This window comes from Silurus meridionalis, chromosome 27 (genome assembly GCF_014805685.1).
Source record: "Silurus meridionalis isolate SWU-2019-XX chromosome 27, ASM1480568v1, whole genome shotgun sequence".
NCBI lineage: Eukaryota > Metazoa > Chordata > Actinopteri > Siluriformes > Siluridae > Silurus > Silurus meridionalis.
The window spans coordinates 13076147-13097806 of record NC_060910.1 but is presented as its reverse complement, the minus strand read 5'-3'; the positions used below and the strand labels follow the sequence as shown (position 1 = coordinate 13097806).

Genomic DNA, 21660 nt, shown 5'->3' with positions numbered 1-21660 from the left:
AATAATGATGGACACACATGCATTTAACTTGCAGTGTGGAACAATCAGTACCTGAACAACTCGGACCAAAGTTTCAGGATATTTCTCAAAGACTGACTGAAAAGCTGCAGCAGGAAGACGGAGCACAGTGGATGGAGCTGCAGCACGAGCAGATACTGTCTTATAGGGGGCTGGATATCCCTATATAGAACAAAAGCATGACGTCAAACATCATAGTAGTAGTTCAATGAGTAGCACGTGAAAATATAGGAGGAAGCACTGGTGAGTCTTACAGTGATGACATCCAGGATACTAAGCAAACTGTGGATGCTGTCTCCAGGCAAAACATGCTTTACCACCAACTCTGTGCCATCCTGAGAGGACAGAAAAACTAGTTTAAACCAGAGATATATTATGACAATATGTTACTAATTATATGTCACTATATCTGAAAGCATTTCTAGACCCCATCTCAGAGAGTTATTGCAATTATAGAAAACCACAGCTGTCGTTAGTGTGTCTACGGCACCAATAGTAATTAAAGTGCAATAAAACGGCAGGTGTCTAAACGTTTTGACTGGTTGGTATATACATGTTTTGACTTATATCGATTGTTTGATCTTGTTGCTTTTTTATGGTAAATACCCTTTGAGGGGAAACACAACGTACCAAATATGTTTATAAGTAAGTTATAGTAAGTTATTAGTAAGTCAGGCGGCTCAGGACTTACAGTCTGATTAACACACAGTTCTAGTCGGCCATTCTGTACGACAAAGATGCTGTCGTCTGTGTCTCCAGGCGGAAAAGTCCCTCTCCTTGCTGCAGCTCCACAAACACCATGTGACGACACAGCTCCAGAAACAAGGGCTTCTCAAAGTGACCCAGGACCCTGATCACAGCACAGGGGAACACATGACACAAATATACTAAGGTCAGACAAGAAATCGTCTTTCCTAAAGGCAATTAGATTTGTGAAACTGCTTTAAAACTGAAGTCTCTAATGAAACTCACCTGACGTTCTTAAGCATGTACAAGACCTCAGAAGGAAGGTGAGAATTTTGAACGTCATATTCAGTCAAATCTGCCTCTAGAACTGACGGAGGAGGCTCTTTAGGCTCAAGAGTGGGTGGTTCCCGCCGAAAATGCAAAATCCTTATTGGAAAACACAAAGATTAAAAATGTGTCTCTAATATTTAATAGTAATGGTTAATAATAACTGGACTACAGTTAAAAGTTTTATGTACTTGCGTGCAATCGAAAGAACTTTGGGTCTCTTTCTGGTTCGTTTTTGAGACACAGAACTTAAATTGTTTGGGGATGATAACGTCTGGACCTAAAGCAAAAAACACAAACCATTTAATGTATGTACGAAGATTTCCATAGATGAGAGTCTCACACACACAGTGCTCAATGTCATGTAGGACTGAGGCAATATGATGGTGGAATAAAGACGGGAAAAAGGTCCTTTCAAATGTAAAGCGAACTGCAGTTTTTTATTTTACTTTATTTATTATATATATTTTATATATTCATTTCTGGGTTTTCCCATGCCAAACAATATTCAATATAAAGTAGAATCCTGATTTTCTTTACAGAAATAGACCAGTATCAGACAACCTATCACACATCAGTATCACACAACCTAGTTGTTGGCAACAGCATGCCGTTGAAACCTCTATACTACTCCAGCATTTATATGAATCCACCCTTATATTCTTTAATCCAGTTCTTATTAAAGACTCATGCACTTTAGTGGGTAAGTACATAAAGTGCTTGTCCTTGTTAAACATCTTTTTGTAAATGTCAGACCCAAAATCCTTGACCTAACTTTTTTTATTCTTGCTTAAACTTTTTTTTAAACAAAATTTGTGAAATATTGACTTTTTCATGTTGTAAGCATTATAAAGTTTAAAATAATGTTTTCAGTTTAATTAAAAACATACATTATCAGTTTATTTCTTTTGTGTTTTCTTATTTCAATTAATTATTAATTATCGTGATCACAAGTTAACTTTTTGTTTATTTTACGGAACCAAATAGTTGTTTTTCTTCTGTTCAGAATTACAGACATAACAAGCTGCTTTTTCTATTATTGGGGGACAGTAAAGTTTAGCGTAACCCTGCAGCCTTATGAATGATGAACGAACTAATTTGTTTTTACTTTGATCGGGGACTTATTTAGGCTGAAAAAGCTTTGTGTGTGCCAGTCATTGACTAAGTTATACCTGATATACCTGAAATCTAATGTCAATTTATATTATTTCATTCAATATTAAGTATAAATAATAAATGCTATTTCAATCATAAGCCGAATTTTGATCACTTTGTGCAGTAGTTTTGTGATTTTTTTTCCCCCAAAGTTATTTTACAGTTAAAGGGATTCCTGACTGCATACATAAAATCAATCTACAGTGGGCATTTATTCAGTTTATGATGCTCATGGCAAAGCTGAAGACATGCATAAAACATCAGTACCATTAAAAAGATTGTGAGAAAATGGCTCACTTTTGTAAAGTTCATCAAAAAATTCATGCTCCTTAGATCTTCTGTACATATTGTGCATGATAACGAACCAAAGCAAACAAGAGATCATCTCTTTGAGGCAAGATCCACAAGAAAGTGTACCTTTCTCATTATTTTTCGTCCATAAAACATCACTTTATCCCTTTTCCTGAAGCGATACTTGGGGGTATCAGTTTGTTGTTCTGGAAAACAGTGAGTCAGGTATCCACAGTGTTCAAAACATTTACTGGCACAATTAAATAAATGTCAAGCAGATCAATGGACATTATTAAATAAATATTTGTTAATAATATTCATTATTTGGCAGGAAAGACAAACGTACTTGCTTTGTATCTTCTGTACAGCAAGAATATGATAACGCTAATAATTGAAACAGCAGCTGCCACTCCAATCAGCACACCAGTCCACTGAAACAACAGAAACGTACAACAGGATATTACACGCTGTCGACCTTTTACGTGCAACATTTCTTTGAATGAACAGGAAGTCTCACCATACTGGTTTGCATCTGGTCCTCCAAAAAGTGTAGCAGCCGAGCTCTAATCTCATGGCTGGAGGGCAGAACTGCCTAATGAACAAAAGTCTCAGTGTTATCAGAGTCGGTAAGAAAAAATTACACACTTACCTAGATGTATACAACAGCACAAGTCTTTTTATTTGAATCTTACTAATAATGGAAGTGTTGGTAGTCAAGTAATATGACTTGTTAGCATGCTGAGATAGGGAAATCCCATGCTGGAATGGTTTGAGGACACCCGATGTGACATATATATATATATATATATATATATATATATATATATATATATATATATACACCTACCATCTAAAAGTTGTTTATTTTTTTATTCTAAAAGTATATCGTGGAGTATTTTCTCCCTTCTTTATAACAGCAGTTATTGCTGAAGACAAACCATGCCCTTTACACTATTATGTTCAAATTATTGTACACACTTATTCCTAACATACAGCAAGTTAATATACTGCATGGATGGATTACTTCATAATATCAGGTCAGAAAAGGAAGCATAAAAATATTGTCTTTGCAGGACGCTAAGGCACGAGAAGTCTCCAAGAGGATTTTTGGTTGCACATAACCACAAATTTATCCCTGTGCAAAGGTAATTTCCCAGTAACTCTGCTCAGACTTCCATTATACATGAGATTTGCGGAGTTTTCTAATTTCACTTCTGAATAATGGGAGAACTGTTGCAATCCTTGCCTTGTGTATGCTAAAGACACAGCGAACACAGCTTCAAGGAATTCTTCGGAACTAAAGAATGGAACTTATTTTAAGTTTAATAGAGATGGTAGAAATTCTTACCGTAGAGATGCTGCACTGCTCATCTTCTTTTGCCCCTTCCATTACTATCACAGAAAGGAAAATGAAATTCAGTATACATGTTAATGCACACAATGCACCTTTCTCACTTTATTTCATTTTTGATAAACTCAAAATCAGAAGTGCACTTGTACAAGGAATGTGTCTTGGTGCTAAAATAATCCCAATTCACACACTATAGAATAGGCAATATTTAAACACTTGCATAATGGATGCAATTTTTTTATCAGTCATTTACAGTGAACACCAGCATCTCAAATGTCAGTCCTATTAAAGTAATTACAGGGGCTTGCATAAGTATCCACCCCTTAAATATATTCCACATCTTAAATTGTTCGCTTATGAAATAGACTTATTTCATTACCTATGTGCAACAAACATTCTGCATGGTCCCTGATCCGGTCCTTTATTGGCTTGTTGCCTGACTGTGTTCACCTGCTCTTTGTTTAGTTTGTCTATCTTTACTATGTTGTGTCATTAGCAATGGTTTGTCAACTGTACACCAATCAGACATAACATTAAGGCCACCAATCAGGCATAACATTAAGGCCACCAATCAGGCATAACATTATGACCACCTGCCTGGTTGTGTTATTTCTCAATTTGCTGACCATTAACAGCATTAACTTCTTCAGCTACAGAAGCTCATCTGCATCAATGATCCTCGGCCGCCCATGACTCTGTTGCTGGTTCACCACTGTTCCTTCCTTGGACCACTATTGATACACACTGACCACTGCAGACCAGAAACAGCCAACAAAAGCTGCAGTTTTGGAGATGCTCTGACCCAGTCGTCTAGACATCACAATTTGTCAAACTCGCTCAAATACTTACCCTCGCCCATTTTTCCTGCTTTTAATAAGCTTTGAGGACAAAATGTTCTTGTTGCCTAATAAAATTCCACCCATTAACAGGTGCCATGATGAAGAGATAATCAGTGTTATTCACTTCACCGCTCATATAATAATAATATAATGTGATAATTTTATGCCTGGTCGGCGTAACTGATCTGTGTTATTAGACCTTATTTTCCAAGTTTCATCCTTTTCATAAAGAACAAGCAAACATGCAAATCTCTAAAGAAGAACTGCATGTTTGTTTAGAAATCTTTGCCCATATATTACATAGGTCATGAGCTTCCACTACATAACCCATACTTTTGAAACAATGGTTCTATAAATACAAAAATTTCCATGTAGTGTCATGTAATCTTTAATCTACCAACTGGTCCATTTTCGGGAGGTAGGAGTAAACCAGAGAACCCAATGGAATCCCTCTCTGTCATGAGACTAATGAAACTGTAGATATACAGTAACATGAGCTCAGGGTCGAACCAGGGGCCCCTGGCTGATTCAATATCGATCACGTCTTCTAGGCCAGTTTACTGATGGCCCATACGGCCAAAGGTATTTAGACAGAGACACAATTTTAAAAAAAAAATAAATAAATAAATCAATGGAGATATGAGTTAAGTCTACACTTTCAGCATTAATTCAGTGAATGTCAGAAATTCATTTAGAAATGACACCCATTGTTACATAGTCCCGGTATTTTACCAAACTCAAACATAACTGGACACACTAATATTAAGATTTATATTTTCAATACTTGGTTGTAAATCCATTGCAAGTTAATTGCTCTCTGAAATCAGAACATTGAAACCACCAAGTGCAGAATTTCCTGCCTTGAGATTTTTTGCCAGACTTTTACTGCATCTTAGAGTAGCGGCATGTTTCTGCCTTCAGGAATTGAAACGCATTCTCACTTGGGTTGAGTCAGTGACTGATTTAAGAAAATTCAAGTTCTTTGCCTTGGAAAGCTCTTGCATTGCTTTAATGGGACTTTTTGGGTACTTATTATTAATCTATCCAGCGAAGTACTACCCTGTACTAACCTGTATAGCTTTATACACTTCATCATTCAATAAACACTAGTGACCCAGTTCCTTTGAAGGCCATACACATCCAAACCAGAACACTGCCTCCATGTCTGACATGTGGTATGTTTGGATCATGAGCCCTTCCTTACCTTCTTCATAATCTTCTTTTCTATAATTATGGTCCTCTGACCTGAGAATCATGTCCTGGAACAGAACAGACTATATTTGATGCTTTACATCTAATCCGGCCTTTCTGTTTGTAAGCGTTATCAGGTTTGCATCTTGAAGTAGAGCCTCTGTATATACATTCACAAGGATGTCTCTTAGTTGTGAACGTTGACATTGATAAGTCTACCTTCTTAAGTGCGTCAATGACTTGGCTAGATGGATTGTTTTGTTAGTTGTGGTTCACTTTCGTTATCTTGCATGGTCTTTCGTTCCTGGTGTTGCGGAGCTCATCAGTGCATTCCTTACTTTTAAGAACATACCCATTGTTGAGTTAATGTTGTTGTTTTTTTTTTTTTTTATCTCCATGATAGGTCTGTTTGTTTTTGTCTTTCTTAGTAGAATGAAGGCCTTGGCCTTTGTGCCATTTAGAATGCAGCACTCCAGACACTTTTGAGCGTGCAAAAATGGAGGGAGGGTGATGTAATGTTTTTTTGTTTGTTTGTTTTTTTTTTAGGAAAACCCCTCCAATTAAAAACTTAAGTAATGGTGGTGATGCATTTAGGCAGCATTTAGGAAAATTGGGTGTCTGAATTAAATACTTGGACCTGGCTGAACATGTTGTACAAAACATCAACTCAGAAACAATGTATACTCAAAGAATCACACAGAAAGAAGGAAAATTTGTACTTGTCAGATACACATGACCCTGGTGCAGATTGTCAAGGGGCCTTGGTCAGGGGCCCAACAGCAACTTACCAAACCCTCAACTTTCTGATCAGGAGCCCAGAGACTTAACTACAAACAAACCTGTCGTAAACAACTCAAATCCAAAACTAAAGCAGTGAAAGAGCATTTCAGTCCACCATGATCAGGAAGTGTCAAGTGTAAGAGGACCCTTACCACTACAATGTTTCAGGGGTCAAAGTAAAGTCAAAGTAAAACATAAAGTCAAGCTAGAACTAAATCTACTACATCTGAGATGTTTAGGACTCACCCGGTGACCTTGGGATCTGTTTATTAAAATGTCAGCGACTGCAAACAACTTTGAGGCCATCAACTCGTCCACAGGATCGCTGTGTACACATACACATGCCAACACGCGCAAACAGGACACTATAAAAATAGACAAAAAAACAATAGATGCTCCAAAATTGAATAAATCACTAGTATTGACATATAATTACACCTACAGTCCGCCAGATAAATTATAAAAATGTGTAAAAGGTTTACAGGAATTACTTACTGAATTCGGCTCCAGACCCCCACCCTCCCTTTGTCAACACTATAAACCTGCCTGCTTGAATCAATGCACGCCGTAACCCCAACCCCAACCGTTTCAAGTAAATCCCGCCTTCTCATCAGCGATTGGTTAATATTATACAAACCAAGCTTTTTACTGGCTAATGCAGTGTCAGTTAAAAGTGATACCCAATCATAGTGCAGAAGAACGGGTTTTCAGAATATGGATAGGGGAAAAAAATTTATTCGATTGGACAGATTCTGACCAACCAGAAACGAGCCCACCTCCGCCATTCCGGAAGTTCATGAGCAGAGCTTCATACACGCTTTCCAAGGTGAGTGTGGAGCAAAATATAACGAAATGTAAAGAAAGTACTAAATTCATTGGTGATTTATTAAAACTTTTTTAAAAACATTTATATGAAAGTTTATGACGATTGGAATTGTTTTTAGTCATAAATACCGGGTTTAATGCTAAAGCTAGGTCAGAAGATAGCTTAGCATGCCTCACGAGCGACATTATAATATTTATATTATAATAATATGACTTACAGGGTACAACGAAATCAAGTCAGTCCTTATGGTGCATAAAATTAAAATATAATAAACATGTAAACATATGTGATCCTAAAAAAAAATACTAAGTTTAAATCATATTAAGGTTTTGCACATTTAAAGTCTTTAAACAGATAAACAATGGATATTGTCCCAAAGCAGCTTTCCAAAAATAAATATGGGTTATAAAATATTAATTTATGTTAGTGCCTATAAGTTGATTTCCAATGAGCAATCCAGTGGTGACTGTGGTGAGGAAAAACTACCCTAAAATGTAAGTATTTTGAATGTGCAATACTTTATTGTATAAATATTATTTACATTTTGTATCTTATCGGATCACTTATGTTTACATTTTCAATACTTTATTATATTTTATTTTTATGCACCATAAGGACTGACTTAATTTCGTTGTACCCTGCGCAATGACAATAAAGACAGTCTATTAAAAAAAAAAAATTGATCATGCACATTCATTAGTATTATTTATAGTAATTATCAACTTATTTCCAATTAAGCTTTGTGTCTTTGTCGCAAATGCTGGAATAAATTAGGTTCTCTTAAGTTGAGAAATATATAATGGTTAATTTAAATTGCACAAAATTTGCTTTCATATTTTATTCAAGTCTTCTGCAGAGATATTTAACTAGAGAATTTGTTTTACATTCATGTTGACCATTTTATTTATGGCATGTCCTCTAAAAATATAACGTTTTTTAAGGATTTTAAAAAAATACTTATAAAGTGGATGTCACTTCGCTCATGTTGTAGTAACGTTTTAAGTTGACGAGTTAAAAATCTAAATTGTGAATCGGTAAAAAAAAAAAAAAATGTAAATAATTTATTATTTTTGCCATATCGCTCAGCCGTAACTGAGACTGTCAAGGCTTTTTTAATTCCAACCATACACAGTAGTACACACAGTGAAACAAAACAACAATCCCCCCCAGGAACATATTCAACATAAACTATAAAAATGGAACACAGAACTTCTATTTTTATTTGTCACATACACATTCATACAGAGTACGACATGCAGTAAAATGTTTTTTATGACTGTCCAACATTTAAACATAAAATTAGAAATAGAATATAAGTTTAAAATAAATAAAGTATAAGGGGAAAAAAGAAACCCACCCATTAGGGTTGCACAAGCCAGTGCACTCTTACTGCCATTCCCAAGCCCGGATAAATGGGGAGAGTTGTGTTAGGAAGGGCATCCAGGTTAAAACATGTGCCAAATCAAATATGCGGATCACGAAAGAGAAATTCATACCGGATCGGTCGAGGCCCGGGTTACCAACGACCGCCACAGGTATCGTTAACCAACAGGGTACCAGTGGAAATTGGGCTACTGTTGGCCGAAGGAGGAGAAGGAGAGGAGGTAGCTGATATGATGGAGAGGAGAAAGGTAGATATGGTGTGTGTTCAGGAGACCAAGTGGAAAGGGAGTAATACCAGGAACATTGGAGGTGGGTTTAAACTGTTTTATCATGGTGTGGATGGAAAGAGAAATGGTTTAGGGGTGATCCTTCTCTTCCTGAAGGAAGAGTTTAGTAAGTGTGTAGTGGAGGTGAAGAGAGTTTCTGAAAGGGTGATGAACTTGAAGCTGGAATTTGAAGGGGCGATGATGAATGTCATCAGTGCTTATGCTCCACAAGTGGGTTGTGAGATAGATGGAGAAGGAAAAATTCTGGACTGAGTTGGATGAAGTGGTAGATGGTGTACCGAGGAATGAACGATTAGTGATTGGGGGAGATTTCAATGGGCATGTAGGTGAAGGGAACAGAGGTGATGGGTAGGTATGGCCATAAAGAGAGGAATGTGGAAGGGCAGATGGTGGTAGATTATTTTAAAAAGAAGGAGGATCATACGAGACGTATAAGAGTGGAGGAAGGTGTACACAGGTGGACTATGTTCTATGTGGGAGATGCAACCTGAAGGAGATTGGAGACTGTAACGTGTTGGTGGGGGACAGAGTAGCTAGACAGCATGGTGGTCTGTAGGATGGTTTTGGAGTTAAAGAAGAAGTGGAGGAGAGTGAGGACTGAAAGAAGAATAAGATGGTGGAAACTGAAGGAAGAAGACTGTAGTATGAGATTCAGGGAAGGAGTCAGACAGGGGCTCGGTGGTGGTGAAGACGTGCTGGATGATTGGGCAACTACTGCAGAAGTGATAAGGGAGACAGCTAGAAAGGTACTTGGTGTGACATCTGGAAATAGAAAGGAAGACAAAGAGACATGGTGGTGGAATGAGTAAGTGCAGGAGAGCATAAGGAGAAAAAGGTTAGGAAAACAGAATTGTAATCGACAGAGAGATGAGAAAAGTAGGCAGGAGTACAAGGAGAGGCGGCAGCAGGTGAAGAGGGATGTGGCGAAAGCAGAGGAAAAGGCATATGAGGAGCTGTATGAGAGGTTGAACACTAAGGAAAGAGAAAAGGATTTGTTCCGATTGGCCAGGCAGAGGGACCAAGCTGGGAAGGATGTGCTGCAAGTTAGAGCAATAAAGGATGGAGATGGAAATGTGTTGACTAGTGAGGAGAGTGTGTTGAGAAGATGGAGGGAGTATTTTGAGCAGCTGCTGAATGAGGAAAATGAGAGAGAGAAGGTTGGATGATGTGGAGTTGGTGAAGCAGGAAGTGGATAGGATTCGTAAGGAGGAAGTGAAAGCAGCTATTAAGAGGATGAAGAGTGGAAAGTTAGTTGGACCAGATGACATACCAGTAGAAGCATGGAGATGTTTAGGAGAAAGGGCAGTGGAGTTTTTACCAAGATTGTTAAACAGGATTTTGGAAGGTGAGATAATGCTTGAGGAATGGAGAAGGAGTGTGCTGGTACCGATCTTTAAGCATAAGGCAGACCTGCAGTAACTACAGGGGAATTAAGTTGATCAGTCACACCATGAAGTTATGGGAAAGAGTAGTGGAAGCCAGGCTGAGAGAAGAGGAGAGGTGGAGGTACACGATGGAGAGAAGGGGATTGAAAGTCAGTAGAAGTAAAACAGAGTACGTGTGTGAATAAGAGGGAGGGCAGTGGAGTGGTGCGGTTGCAGGGAGAAGGTGGAGGAGTTCAGGTACCTGGGGTCAACAGTGCAAAGTAATGGAGAGTGTATTAGAAAAGTGAAGAAAAGAGTGTAGGCAGGGTGGAGTGGGTGGAGAAGAGTGACAGGAGTGATTTGTGATAGAAGAGTATCTGCAAGAATGAAAGGGAAAGTTTATAGGACTGTGGTGAGACCTGAGATGTTGTATGGATTAGAGACAGTGACATTGAGTAAAAGAAAGGAGGTGGAGCTGGAGGTAGCAGAGCTGAAGATGTTGAGGTTTTTGTTGGGAGTGACGACGATGGACAGGATTAGAAATTAGTTTATTAGAGGGACAGCGCATGTGGGACGTTTTGGTGACAAGGTGAGGGAGGCGAGATTGAGATGGTTTGGACATGTGCAGAGGAGGGACATGAGTTATATTGGTAGGAGAATGCTGAGGGTGGAGCCACCAGGAAAGAGGAAAAGAGGAAGGCCAAGGAGGAGGTTTATGGATGTAGTGAGGGAAGACATGCAGGTAGTTGGTGTAAAAGAGGCAGATGTAGAGGACAGGGTGGTATGAAGACGGATGATCCGCTGTGGCAACCCCTAATGGGAGCAGCCGAAAGAAGAAGAAGAATAGAAGGAAACTAATAAAATATAATGCGTATTACATTTTAAGGATAAAATCTTTAAACAGTTAACATTTTTCTGCAGAATTACATTGAGGTTTTTAAATGAACTTGTTTTGTGCATTTTGGCTTAAGCATATTCATGGGACTTTAGTCCAGATCAATATGGCTTCTATTATAAGAGCAGGTTTAACCTTTTCATTGATGTGATTTGTCCTGAATCCTAGGTGAACTGAGTTGAAGATACAGAATGGGGCTGCTTTCAGCCTTGACTCGAGGACTGGTCAGGGGAGCGGACCGCACAGCCGAGTTCACCAGCAAACGCGGCCCACGGACCTTCTACAAAAGCCGAGGAGCCATGCCGACTGGAGTGGTCACCTCCAGCAGGAAGTTCATCCCTGTCCGTGAAATGATCCCAGAGTTCGTGGTGCCCAATCTGGAAGGCTTCAAGCTGAAAGCGTACGTGTCGTACAAGAGCCCAGCTGGTACAGAGCAGCCCATCACCGCCGAGAGCCTCTTTAACCAGGCAGTGGCGCCGCACATCCAGAGAGACTTTGAAAACGGCACGTTCGACCCACAGCAGCTGGAAAAATACGGCTTAGAGAAGACACAGGAGGGGAAGTTGTTCAAATTATATGCCAAAAACTTTGTACGTTAAATGTGACAAATGGACTGCGAAGGGGGAAAAAAAAACGTTAGGATTTCTTTTTTGTTAAGAAGGCATTGTGTGTAATATAAATAAATATTTAACCTCTAAATACAGATCATTTGATATTTCTGCTTTCAGTCCGAAAAAGCCACGAACAGGCTACAAACAGCTTTTAGCAAGTCCCTTAAAGACACCGGTGAACACAGAAAATATATTTTTTTTTATTGACTACAAATGAAACAGTTGAGCAGAAATGCAACAATCGGAGAAAATCTCAGTTGTCATAATGTCAATAACTGACGCCCAACAAAAAGCCTCATCCGAAGTTTAACATCAATCCATGACACCTTCAGATCAGTGTTCTAATGGTAACTAACAGCAAACAAAGACAACTTACTGCTCCAATTTTCATCATAATAAAAACATAATACAAAACACTCCTTTTTCCTCTATAACGAAGTTTCTCTTGTGCGTCGAGTCGTTTCCACGTTTTCCCTGAGGGTTGTAGGCTAAATGCATCATCAGGTTCGTCGTAGGAGAAGCAACACTGGAGGAAAGTGTCTGAAATCTTCTGAAAGACTGCAGATTTTAGTGTAGGATTTTATTTAATAATAATCCATCACAATGCAATTACTAGTCGCCAGCTCGCTAATAATGTCAACCTTCTGATTTCACTTGAATGAACAAGAAACACTTTGGCTCTAATAAGTGGCTCGGATGTTATTGTACATAATTGAAGAGATTCTCTGGAAAATAAAATCCCCTGTAGTTTAGACAATAGTTACTAAGTGCCACTGTACACGTACTGAGGCTAGTTTGGTCATGAAGCACTTTCAGGTGATAAACAGTAGCTCTGCCTAAAGAATCTCCTTTTTAAATCAGGGATGAGGAAAAGGTGCAATATCAGGGGGAGGGGAGTATTTCTGTAGAGGATAAAACTTTAGGCCTGATTTGTAAATCCGGCATAAAGTGCAACAGTTACAGTAACTCTGACATCCAGCTGAGAATATCAAACAGCTCTTTTGGTAAAAAAAAAAAAAACAGCTGTGTGGAAGGCAAATACACACCACATACTGTCCATATAACTAACAGAAAAAAGAATCACAAATAAGAAAAATGTATAAGTGTAATTTATTGGTATCTGTATGTGTTTCTGTGCATAGCTGATCCAACAGTAGGAAATTATTACATATGAAGGAAATGCCTGGAAGATCTCAAACCCCATGTGAAAGGGACACACAGGATGTTAATTAGCTGTAGTCTCTCTTAAGTCCCAGAATACCTTGTTTATTCTCAAAAGAACTCAGATTTGCTTTTCTTTTCGTTCTGCATCCGTTCAAAGAGAACAGTCAGATTGAGAGACTAGGCCCGGTCTCTCCCGATTGCGTCTCAGTTTCCGGTCTCCAGTCCCATCTCCACACGTGCAGCATGTGGTCGTAGAAAGAGCAGGACGCCAGCAGACAGGATAAAGAGGCAGAGTTGTCTGCGACGTCAGGGACAGGAGCTGGAGCCGAGACAGCAGTGGCGTGATCGGGGACGTAACATCCGTACTCATCCTCCAGCGAGGTGTCAAAGCTGGCAGTCGGGGATTCATACTGGATCCTGAGGTGACCTTTGGGCTCTTCGAGGGTGATGCTGGCTGGTGTTGCTTCTGGAGGAGGGGAGGAGGGCGGAGGGCCGGTCAGGGGAAGACGTGACCAGTCGGCTCCGTATGCTAATGAGTTGTGAAGGATGTAAGACGCCAGGATGGGGCACGGGCCTCCGTTTCCATCTGTTTAAGCAAACATGGAGAGCTAAGTGCAAAGTATAGCTGGGATGGAAATAAAACTGACCGTTTCTGCTGGCAGTAGAATTTAGTTGTTTCTCCTTGCCTATTAAGGATTTGCCTTTTAGGATTCTTAAAGAATGGTGATAAATATGGGGGTAGTATAGTGTCCGGCGACGGCGATAAAAACCAGTGAAACAAGAGCTTTTAAACTTAAAAAAAAAAAAAACACACTCTAGCCACACTAGCACCGAGACAACTGTACTCTGTCAACCGCTGACGAGAGTAAGGCATCTTACAATGCAGGAGATGCGTACATCCTTGCAGCGTAGTATCGTACAAAAATAAAAATGGCACGTGAAAAAATGGCCTCGTAACTCGGGGACTACCAGTATCCAGAGGGACTTATCTTTTTTTTATACAACTTCCCAGGTGAAGGTTAACCTTTTTTTATCCATTTAAAGCTGTAAAGTTAGTAGTTTTAGTTAGTAGAAAACAAAGTGCAGTTTTTATGCCCTCCCTTAAACCTAAAGCTTCCTATAAGACCACCCACATCTTGTCGTCAGGTCAATGTGTGGGATCCCAGTCCTAAAGCACTCCTGAAATTGTGATTATGGGTCTAAAAATCACACGACAAATCAAACACGAAGCAAAGATTACGCTACAGAACAACTTGTTTGAAGTGATTACTAAAAAGCTTTTAAAGGAACATTATTTCAAGGTATTTTTCACTCGATTAGTTTGGAGAATAGAAACTTTTTCGCTGTGACGAGTTCAAACTATTCTGATTGAGCGAGTGGGAAATTTTTCAGGAACTAAGACACACTTCATACATACCCGTGGCTTGCTGGCAGTGAAGAATGTGAAAGTCGTTGTGCATGCACGCAGCTAACAGCAGGTGTTCGTGAACAGGGTGCCATTTCAGTCTCCAGACTCCTCCACCTGCTGGGGTTTCACTGAGAGGCTGCCGCATATTCCTTTCATCCCATAATAGCACGTTTTCATCATAACTGAAACGACACACAAAAAAAGGGAATAAAGTAACACCATTCAGCAATGTGTACGGTGTTCACTCTTCACGTGTTGTAATTAAAGTTGCTTTACCTGCCTGTGGCTAAGATGTGCTCGCGGTGAGGGTTGCTGTGTATGCTACACACTCCCATCGTGTGCCTATGTGCAGGAAAAACAGAAATGTTAGAACTTCAGTCGACATAAATGACAGTTAGATCTTCAGTATGGGCAGTAAAACGCATGCAGGTGTCACCTTTTGCTGGTGAATGTGGGGGAAGAAGGGGCCATCCTCAGATCCCAGCCCTTAAGTTTGCAGTCATCACCACCTACGACATCAAACAGTCAAGAAAATATTTTTCTTTAAAAACCTGAATTATATACATGTTAAATCCATATTATGCATACTTGTATTCATCAATAATAAAAAAAAAATATCACAGTGGCATTACAACCTCGGTCCTGTCGACGGGGTGGTATTAAAAAAGGTCCGAGACTAGTTTTGTAACACGCCAACAGATGGCAGCACAAAGCTGCACACACATTCACATGGAGCACCGACCTTCACAAGTCAGAGTGCCAAAAAGACATAGTCCTGTGTACATCAGGAGCTGTGCAACTGGTGATATTCTGATCACGTGCTTTACCACGTCTGCAATTTCATTATGGCATTCTCGACAGATTTGGCTCTGGTGGATTTCGCCCTCTTCCCGAAGGTGGAGATCCAGCTCAAAGGCCGCGGTTTGGAGATCCAGCATGAATAGCAAAAGTTACATGACAGGTTGCTTAGATGAGAAAACTTCCAGACACATTGCAAAAGAAGAACACTGGGAGCGCTGTATTGCTATGCAAGGGCACTATTTTGGAGGTGATAGTGTGTAAACAACAAATAATTAAATTATTACTGTAAACCAAGCTAATCTCACAGCTTTTTAATACCACCTCATATAACTGGGAATGAGGGTGTGTCCATTAGGAGGTGAGGTGTATCTAATTTGCATATTCATATAGTCTGATAATCTTGAAGCGCATGTAGAAGCACCTGTGCCTTTGCTGTTGTTAACAGAATAATGTCAATGTAAAAAGGTCTTTAAAACCAGCTTATATTCATGATGTACAGTGCATCTGGAAAGTATTCACAGCGCTTCACGTTTTCTACATTTTGTTATTTTCCAGCCTTATTCCAAAATGGATTCAATCCATTGTTTTGAAGAAAAAAAAAAAATACAATGACAACATGAAAGAAGTTTGTTTACAATCTTTACAAATTAATTAAAAGTATAAAAATAAAAAAAATGATTAAAAAACACGTACATAAGTATTCACAGGCTTTGCCATGACACTCAAAATTAAGCTCAGGTGCATCCTGTTTCCACTGATCATCCTTGAGATGTTTCTACAACTTGATCACAGTCCACCTGTGGTAATTTCAGTTGATTGGACATGATTTGAAAGTCTATATGAGGTCCAACATTTAACAGTGCATTTCAGAGGACAAACGAAGCCAAGTCCAAGAAATTGTTTGTAGACCTCAGAGACAGGATTGTATCAAGGCACTGATCTGAGGAAGGGTAAAGAAAAATTTCTGCAGTATTGAAGCTCCCGAAAATGAAAGAAGTTTGGAACCACCAGGACTCTTACTAGAGCAGAGCTGCCAGGCCAAACTGAGCGATCGGGGGAGAAGGGCCTTATTCAGGGAGGTGACCAAGAACCCGATGGTCACTCTGAAAGAGTGGAGAGAGGAGAACATTCCAGAAGAACAACTATCTCTGCAGCACTCCACTAATCAGTCCTGTATGGTAGAGTGGCCAGACAGAAGCCACTCCTCAGTAAAAGTCACATGACTGCACACCTGGAGTTTACCAAAAGGCACCTGAAGGACTCTTAGACCAAGAGAAGACTAAACTCTTTGGCCTGAATGCAACGCGTCATGTCTGGAGGAATCTAGTTAGCGCTCATTACCTGGCCAATACCATCACTACAGTGAAGCATGGTGGTGTGGGGGTGTTTTTCAGCGGCAGGAACTGGGAGACTAGTCAAGATCGAGGGAAAGATGAATGCAGATGAATGTACAGAGACATCCCCAATGAAAATCTGCTCCAGAGCACTCTGTACCTCAGACTGGGGTGACTGTTCATCTACCAACAGGACAACGGGACGACTCTGTGAATGTCCTTGAGTGGGCCAGCCAGACCCCAGACTTGAACATCTCTGGAGAGATTTGAAAATGGCTGAGAGGTTCTTCAAAGAAGAATGGGAGAACCTGCCCAAAAACTCTGTGTGTGGAGCTTGTAGCATCACTCAAAAGGACTTGAGGCTGTAATTAGTGTGGGGTTTTTGTTTGTAGAATTTTGAGAAAAATAACGAATTGAATCCCTTTTGGAATTTCTGGATGTAGACTGTAGAGGGAAAATTGATCTCATGAAGAAAGGAAAAAGGAAATCAAGTCTCATGTGTAACCTGAATAAACCAGCTGCGTGTCCCAGTAACTGAAAGCCGAAATCCAGGCCTCAAAGTCATGAGCTTTCCACTGTGCCACGGCGCTGAGGTTATCTTCAGCCAGAGACAACACCGTGAGAGAGCCGGTCGAGTCGCTGGTCACCATCCGGGGGTCAGTGCTGTAAAACACAGCAACATCTTCAAACCAGTTATAATGTGTGTGTGTGTGTGTGTGTGTGTGTGTGTGTGTGTGTGTGTGTGTGTAAAGGTGTAGCTTTAAAGGAGCAGAAACTCCTACCTGTCACCTCTTCCTGTTGACCAGTCGAGTGACAAAGCTAATCTGTTAGGACCCAGTTCAGTGCTTGAGACGTGGTCCAACAGACACCTGCCGTCCTACTCAACAGTGATGTCAGATATGCAAAGGTGTGGGGAAAACAGTAATCAGAGCAATATTTCTCACATTAAGTCTCTCTAAAAGCACACACAAAAGCGACCATCGTTATCAACAAGAGCCTGTGACGTGCAATACCAACCTCTGTTGTCTAGACATGGGCAAGTACTGAATGACTTGGTGCAATGGTTCGGTACATGCATCAGTTTTTACATTCAGTACAGTTAGAGGGAAGAAATGCAAAACATTAAATTGCTTGTTGTTTTCAAATGCCTGCTTGGTTAATATAAAAATTAAATATATAAAAATAAAATAAGTCAAGTTAACGCAATACACTGATTAAATTGACATTCAATTGATTCAATAAAATTATATAAATGGAAAAAAACGAAATAGTTTACATTTGTTAGACCCTATTTGGGTAATATAGATGCATATATATGAGTGTGTGCGTTACATTTAATGTCATTTTCTTAAGATATGTTCTACTTATTACAGCAACTAACATTTTCATTCCTTCCATCCTTCAATCATTTACTCGCTCGATATGTGGAATTAGCAGGATTTCTCCTTTTGAAAGAGAAATTCTTAAAGCTGAAAATAAAACGCTAAAGAATCCAAATACATAGACTGTCGTAAAAAACGGAAGTAGCAGCGATTTGCGTATGCGCAAAACAAAATCGGAGTTTTACAAGGCACAAATTGTGTTTCTTTTTTTTATACCATTGGCATTGTTGTGCATGTTTTTTTTTTTTTTAAGTTTAATAATAAGAAATAAATAAATAAATAAATAAATAATACAAACAAATGTGCACTAAAAGTGTGAGGTGAAGACTAAACAAACTTGTGGTCTTGACGCTTTATACGCTCCTGAGGGAAGCCCTGTCCCAGAACGGTTCAGTAAGAATTTGTGTACTGTTACACCCCTAGTATCTACCAATCTATATTGAAGAGCAAGTCCGCATTGATAAAAAAATACCTTTAGTAAGAACACCTAATGGTGACGTGGTACATCAACTGGCAGCGACAAAATCACAGTGTGTGTGAACGTGGCATAACAGTATACACAAATGATGTATTACGTCTGACCTTTGTGTCTCTGAGTGCATGCAGTTGGATTTCTCCGCATGCTGTGGCCATTCCCAGCAGTGGGCGCCCATACATCTCGGTATGACACCTGCGAAAGAAGCGTGATTAATAACAATGCAAGGATCTGTTTTCTTTTTCAAGAATTACACTTCCAGATGTACAACTTCCCTGACAATTTTGCTAATCGTTCGTACTGATGGATTGCATTATGAGTAAATGGAATCTGCATGGCAATTTCCATCATCTTCCTTCAGACCGAGGCAATTAAAGTACCTGGAAGTACCAAAACTAACTAAACAGATGACAGAGACAGGGACAAAACCATCATCATCACCCCTTTTGTAAATCATCTGAATCTGTATACTGGGAAATGTTTTATTGCTCAGCACTACCTCAATACTTTCTAGTAGTTTTGAAACACGTCATCCGAACAGAGCCATTTCGTAGACAAAAGAAAACAGGCGTGGACCTACATCAGAGCCCTGAGGAAATCCTGTAGTAAAATAGCTGCGTTGAAAACAACACACGTTCAGCCAGTTTACCAAACACAGCACTAACAGCAGACCTTCAGATCTAGTTAAATGTAAATTCTTCACAATAAACAAAATGACATCAGTGTGTGCAGTGTTTGTGTAGTATTGGTAATACAATGGATATGAGCGTGATTAGATTGTAATCAGATAGGAAAATTTGCAATCCCAACACATCGGCAATGTAACAGAGCTGTGCTGAAACAATCTGTACAGACACCGACCAGATTTAAAGGTCTAACCTTTTTTGCGCAAGTAAAATTGTACTGCCTAGAAAACCTTCGGGCCTTGTTTTGGTTTGGATGAACCTTGTATAAACACTGGTTGTGGAGCTTAGCAAGAACATAGCAGGACTGAGGGACTGAGGGAATTATAAAAGACCAGATCTTAAAAAGTGTAAAAAAAAAAGAAAAAAAAAAAAGGAAACAATAATCTGACCTAGTGCACCTTTAAATCTATTAGTAAATTATTATGATATAGACATTAAATGCCTTAAGAGAGTTTTAGCCTTTTTTTGAGACGGAGCCTGATTAAAAAAAAGTCTTTTGATATGAAAAAAAATGCTCTATAAATGATTACCATAATTTCCGGACTATTAAGCGATCACCATAAAGCACTGAATGGTCTCATGCCACAGTATCTGAGCAACTCGAGCACTATGAGGATGCATTTGGATATAAACAGTCTGCTGCAATTGCTTCGGATTTCAATAAATGGACATTCGGTGCCACCCAGATTAGGAATTGTTCCCTTTTAAATCTGGTTCCTCTCCAGGTTTCTTCCTAATGCAGTCTCAGGGAGTTTTTCTTTGCCACAATCACCACTGGCTTTCTTATTAGGAACTTGTATGGGTTAAACCAGATAGGCATTAACTTATAAATCAATGCTTTAGAACATCTTTATGTTTGTAAAGTAGTTGTGGGACCAGTGTTGGACAGTGATGAAGTAAATGTAATGTTACTGTACTTAAGTAGCTTTTTTACACATCTGTACTTTACTGGAGTATTTTAATTTGGGGAGACTTTTACTCTATCTTCTACATTTCAAAGTCAAATATCTTACTACATTTTGCGAAATAATCGTTCTTTTTTTTTTATTTATGAGGATAAAAATGTAACTGCTCAATCTACTTAGCAAGAACATACAGTTCAGCATCAGTTCAACAGCAAGCAGGAAATTTTATGAAGGAATAAATAAAGAAAGAAACTCCTGACTCGAAGTAGTTGAAAATAAGGTTTTGGGCTTCTGATCATTTTAATGGATATCAATCAGTGTTTGACTCATGATCATCATTCTTTTAATAGACTGGTGTGCTGAGAATAACATTAAGAGTCATAACCTGAGTTGATTGAGCAATGAGTTTTGTGACAAAAGTGATCATAGGAACATTATAGCTATAATAAATCATAGCATATACTTGGATACTCAAGTACATTTGAAGACTTTTGTACTTTTACTCAATTGACAGTTTAAAGGAGGACTTTTACTGGAGTCATATTTCACCTACTGTATCCCTACTTTAACTTAAGTGCATGGTTTGTGTACTTGTGTGAGGTCACTTCCATTGTTAAAAGGGCATTACAAACACAACTGAACTGATCATGTAAGGGGGGGATATCCATCACACACACATACCATTTCAGATCTAGTATAGCTGGAGTGTCAGTGCGCTGTATCTCGGTCAGTGGAGGAATAAAAGACTGTTGCTGGTCAAACTGGAAAAGGTAGAGTCGACCGATCCTGCTGGGATTCTGCAAACACAAGCTGAGCATTAAGGAGGAACACCAGGTTGAGCACCAGCTTACTTTTTTTTTAATTCCCAGCTCACCTTCTCGTCGTCTTTCTGAAGCTGGTAAGTGCCACAAGCTAGAATGTGGGCGTACTGAGGCAGGGGACACCACTCCACAGTGTCCGCGCTCAACTCCGTGTCAAACACCTGCAGGCTGCGGGTTCGAGAGGAACCCATTTCACCATGTTCTCATGCTCCAACACGACACTCGCTCGCTGAACGCCTCCACGCTGTACTACGCATGCGCACTAAACTGGAGCGGCGAGGGAAAACGCAAGCGCGTGTGGAAGCGCAGGTCACGTGACTAAATCATGTCCACGTAGTGCTGTGGGACTGTTATGCTTGGAAATTGAAACGATAACACAGATGTAAATGGTCAGAAAGGATGCACAATATCTCTCAATTCAACAATAAATTTAACATTTATTTGGAAACTTTACACGAACCTTTAAGCCAGAAAGCAATCAAAACTTTGAATAGACTCAAAGATCTAAATTCCTAATTTTTGTTGTAAATATGTATGCATGTCCTACTTTTATTTTATTGTCTTCAATAAAAAAAAAAAAATAAAAAAAAAATAGCAGTAGTACTAAACGTTTTCCTGTGCATGGAAACAGATCCCTTCTACTTCCGGTTCATCAAAGTTTACGTCTGCAGAAACATTA

The 21660-nt window shown here is 39.3% G+C and overlaps 3 protein-coding genes across 3 annotated transcripts in view; 1 reads left to right on the top strand and 2 right to left on the bottom strand.

Moving 5' to 3' along the window:
- Positions 1-7231, bottom strand: part of pnpla7b (patatin-like phospholipase domain containing 7b) — a 38196-nt gene extending 30965 nt beyond the window's left edge. Inside the window, 12 exon segments of the mRNA XM_046841139.1 lie at positions 52-180; positions 273-353; positions 710-780; positions 783-868; positions 991-1131; positions 1224-1312; positions 2605-2684; positions 2825-2909; positions 2996-3070; positions 3827-3870; positions 6886-7004; positions 7135-7231. Of these exon segments, the coding sequence (XP_046697095.1) occupies positions 52-180; positions 273-353; positions 710-780; positions 783-868; positions 991-1131; positions 1224-1312; positions 2605-2684; positions 2825-2909; positions 2996-3070; positions 3827-3868 (879 nt within the window). The 5' untranslated portion in view covers positions 3869-3870; positions 6886-7004; positions 7135-7231.
- Positions 7232-7318: 87 nt separating this feature from the next.
- mrpl41 (mitochondrial ribosomal protein L41) lies at positions 7319-12093 on the top strand. Its single transcript, XM_046841142.1, has 2 exons — positions 7319-7465; positions 11563-12093. Exon 2 carries the CDS (start codon positions 11586-11588, stop codon positions 11991-11993), a length of 408 nt encoding a protein of 135 aa, XP_046697098.1. The 5' UTR covers positions 7319-7465; positions 11563-11585; the 3' UTR covers positions 11994-12093.
- A 999-nt stretch (positions 12094-13092) lies between these two features.
- dph7 (diphthamide biosynthesis 7) lies at positions 13093-21288 on the bottom strand. The gene is made up of 9 exons (XM_046841140.1): positions 21035-21288; positions 20842-20957; positions 18677-18764; positions 17495-17589; positions 17218-17375; positions 15014-15086; positions 14854-14919; positions 14587-14759; positions 13093-13755 (listed from the first exon to the last, which is right to left on the bottom strand). The coding sequence occupies exons 1-9, from the start codon at positions 21170-21172 to the stop codon at positions 13334-13336; spliced, it is 1329 nt and encodes a 442-aa protein (XP_046697096.1). The 5' UTR covers positions 21173-21288; the 3' UTR covers positions 13093-13333.
- Positions 21289-21660: the final 372 nt, after the last annotated feature.

Bases quoted from the DNA above. Each gene is read 5' to 3' on its own strand.
- mrpl41 (XM_046841142.1), top strand. From the start codon at position 11,586: ATGGGGCTGCTTTCAGCCTTGACTCGAGGACTGGTCAGGGGAGCGGAC.
- dph7 (XM_046841140.1), bottom strand. From the start codon at position 21,172: ATGGGTTCCTCTCGAACCCGCAGCCTGCAGGTGTTTGACACGGAGTTG. The intron at 17,590-18,676 runs GTCAGACGTAAT...ACTGTTGAGTAG, and splicing joins ATGCACTCAGAGACACAAAG to GACGGCAGGTGTCTGTTGGA. The intron at 14,920-15,013 runs GTGACACCTGCA...TCCTGCACATAG, and splicing joins CCCACATTCACCAGCAAAAG to GCACACGATGGGAGTGTGTA.